General features: G+C 43.9%; 1 protein-coding gene across 1 annotated transcript; it reads left to right on the top strand.

The window, feature by feature from the left end:
- Positions 1 to 469: 469 nt before the first annotated feature.
- On the top strand, positions 470 to 1,116 carry LOC142557583 (uncharacterized; the record flags this gene model as incomplete). Its single annotated transcript, XM_075669570.1, has 1 exon — positions 470 to 1,116. A coding segment is annotated over one exon (471 nt), but the record flags the coding sequence as incomplete, so codon positions are not given.
- Between the last annotated feature and the right edge of the window lie 2,241 nt (positions 1,117 to 3,357).

Below are 3,357 nucleotides of genomic sequence, written 5' to 3'. Positions count from 1 at the left end.
GCAACAGAGCATGCCAGTTCTGGCAACGTGGGCGCCGTATAGGACCTGGTGGAAGCGACTTAGCTCGAATGGCTTATGTGAGATCAACACATAATACTTCGTGGTTAGAAACTTTCTTGCTTGAAATTCTCTTCTCTCGAGTGCTAAAAATATAAGAACTCTTTCCAGTCACCGCGATTCCACTAATGCGGATGAAAGTTTGTGCAGACCATAGTCTGCACTCGCTTCATGAGGTAGCTGGGCAAGAAACTCATACTCCGACTTTGTGGTCAAGGTATATAGCAACATAAGAAACCGCTTGATAATAACTATATACAAAACACAAAAAGCAAAACACTACCAAGAAGCCTATGGAGTTATTACAGTGCTACCTGTAGCATTTTTATTGCTTCCTGCAGTGCTTTCAGGAAAGAGCGGTGTATATGCTTTCTGGCACAGGTATATAATTCGACTTGGCCGCATAGCGTGACTGGCGGGCGCCACACGCGGTATCATTGATCTGCCCTCTTCTTTCCAGGTCCTCGTCCTCTTCGCCGTAGCGACGATCGCCTCTGCGGGTCTTCTGGATGACGGGGGCGATGATTACGGCGGCGGCGGTGGTGGCGGTTTCGGCGGCGGAGGCGGTTTCGGTGGTGGTGGCGGCGGCGGCGGAGATGACATCGGCGTAGCTTCCGTCTCGTACGTCAAGACGCCCGTTGTGAGCGTAAAGTACGTCGCCAAGCCTGTGGTCAGTTACGTGGCGAAGCCGGTGGCCACCGTGTCGCATGCCCTGAAGCCAGTGGTGACGTACACGACAATCTCGAGCGGCGGCGGAGGCTTCGGAGGCGGTGGCGGTGGCGGCTTCGGCGGTGGCGGCTTCGGCGGTGGCGGATACGGTGGAGGTGGTGGCGGATACGGTGGAGGAGGCGGTGGCCACGGAGGCGGATGGCCCTGGTCGTAAGGGCGGTACCCTTCCTGTTGGCCCCGTGCAATAACGCATTTCCATCTTGTGACCGCTTAATAACGAACTCAGCTACAGCCTTCAAAAGCGACCACATCCACAGTGACACAGTGACCACAGTGACAACGTCGATTGGCGTCCTGTGCATAATGATCCGAGCAAGACTAAGCACAAAAATGGGCTTGTGGGCCTGTTAAAAATGCGAAAATGCCAAAGAACTTGGAAATAAACGACTGGCTGTTGGATAATTCTTTGGTTTGTCATAAATGAACGTCCGAATAATCGGCTTGTAATTCTTCATAAACAATACATTATACATCTTAGGCCAATTAGGGAGCTCACTTCGAATAAGGAAGCATCACACTAATAATATGCACGCGAGGAGATTACGCTGTGAAGATGAAGCATTGTTTCACGGTAAAGGCGGTTGCGAGCTCGTAGTTTGAACGGAGGAATTACTTTTTCTCTTCATACGCCCCGAACCCAAATAATAACAAAATAAGGTTCTTTCATCGGGTATAAGGCGTTGCTCGCAGTGTCTGAAAGACGATAAAGGACGAGTAACTCTGCCTTAGGCTTGATTGAGGCCAGAATATTGGCACCACCAACATGCCAACTTTATGTAGTAGGGCAGTTTAATGTAGCGTATTCAGAACACTGAATATGAGATCAAGGCACTGAAAAAATCAAACATTAGGGCAGAAAAGCACAAACCCGAATGGCATGTAATTAATTCAAATTAACTATGGAGGAGTAACTAGAAACGTGGTGCTATAACAAAGGTTGTGACATTCGCGGTTTTTTGCCTACTGATACATCTTCCGGACAATGCCTCGTTAAGTTTCGGATAAGTGTGCTCAATATATAGTCGAAAGAACTGACGGTCCCTCAGGCAACTTCTCCCCCTCGTTTAATACTTTTTTTTTACGCAGACGCTAATAAGTTCTGCGTAAGTAAGACCATAAATGCTGTTACAGAAGCATGAATACGTACAAACTAATGCTTTCTCTGTCTACACAGAAACAGCCCAAAGGGACAGGGACAAGAATGTGATCAGGTCAAGCGCTAATAACTGGTTGTCTTTAATACGGCGCAATAATTTACCAGGAGACTCCCCCCCCCCCCCAGTAAGAATAAAGGAAAATAAGAATAAAAAAATACTTTTTGTGTTTAAAAGCTTTAAGAACATAATATGTTATAAATTGTGACACCTCAATGTGTATTTTGAAACAATGCTCAATTTTTGTTCCTTTTACCCTGTATCAATAATTGGATACACGAAGCCGGCCTGCCATTATCGCTAGGATCAGCCACTCGGTGGGGAGAATGATAAGAAGTGAATATAATCGTATAGCATAACTGCGAGTCGGCCTCGTTGGAACAGATTCATTATTAAAAAACTTTTTGTGCGCAAGCAAACAGGGACAAAGAAGAGGAGCAACACAGGGGCCTTGTGTGCCTTGTGTTGCTCCTGTTCTTTGTCCCTATTTGTTTGCGCACAAAAAGATTTAAAATAATAATAATAATAATAATAATAATAATAATAATAATAATAATAATAATAATAATAATAATAATAATAATAATAATAAAAACATGGTGCCAGTGGCTATTCAGCGCTCGTCCTGTTTTATTTCTTGCCCCTCCTGTCTCTGTAAGATACTAGTGTTATCATATTTGCTCGACATTTTATCTTCGTATCTCTAATATCATTATTAGAGAAAAATTCGAAAATTTCTCGACTACAACGGCATCAACGCTTTTAATACCACGTAACGACGCTCTTATTTTTTTTTATTTACTCATACTGTTGGCTTGTCGGTCGTTACAGGGCGGGTCAAAAGCAGCACTTCAACAATAACTACAATACGTGAATATTCCAATTATACATATAGCCCAAAGAAAACAGGTAAATAGAATTAGTTCAGCAGTTAGTGCAGTACATGATTAAGGCAGTACATGGATAGGCGAACACAGCGAACAAAAAAGATACATAAGCGAAATATTCTGCACATACTCCGATCAATAATACAAGACTATAAATGCAGTGTTAACAAACGAGCTCATACACACACACCCCGCAAAAAAAAAAACAAGAAAAAAACAGCCGTGAGCACGTATACGCGCGTGCATCTTTCAATGTAGCTTTAAGTTTTTCTCAAATTGTTCTGCACTGGTGCTTTCTCGCGTTAACACCGTTAACACATGTTGCTGTGAGTGATAATTTTTTTCGCAGTAAAGAAAGAATGCCCATTTACATTAAATACTAAATAATAATATAACAGTGCATGACATTCAAATGAGACTATAACGGGGCATTTAGTCGCGCGGGGAGCCGATGCTAGCGCTAAGAGCTCGGGTAGCTCAGACGATGGCGTTTCAGCTGGATCGCAGCCTGAACTAATTGCAGCTTCCAC

The sequence above is a fragment of the Dermacentor variabilis genome, chromosome 1 (genome assembly GCF_050947875.1).
Source record: "Dermacentor variabilis isolate Ectoservices chromosome 1, ASM5094787v1, whole genome shotgun sequence".
NCBI classification, from domain to species: domain Eukaryota; kingdom Metazoa; phylum Arthropoda; class Arachnida; order Ixodida; family Ixodidae; genus Dermacentor; species Dermacentor variabilis.
The sequence above is the reverse complement of the archived record's forward strand: the minus strand, read 5'-3'. Positions and strand labels throughout refer to the sequence as shown.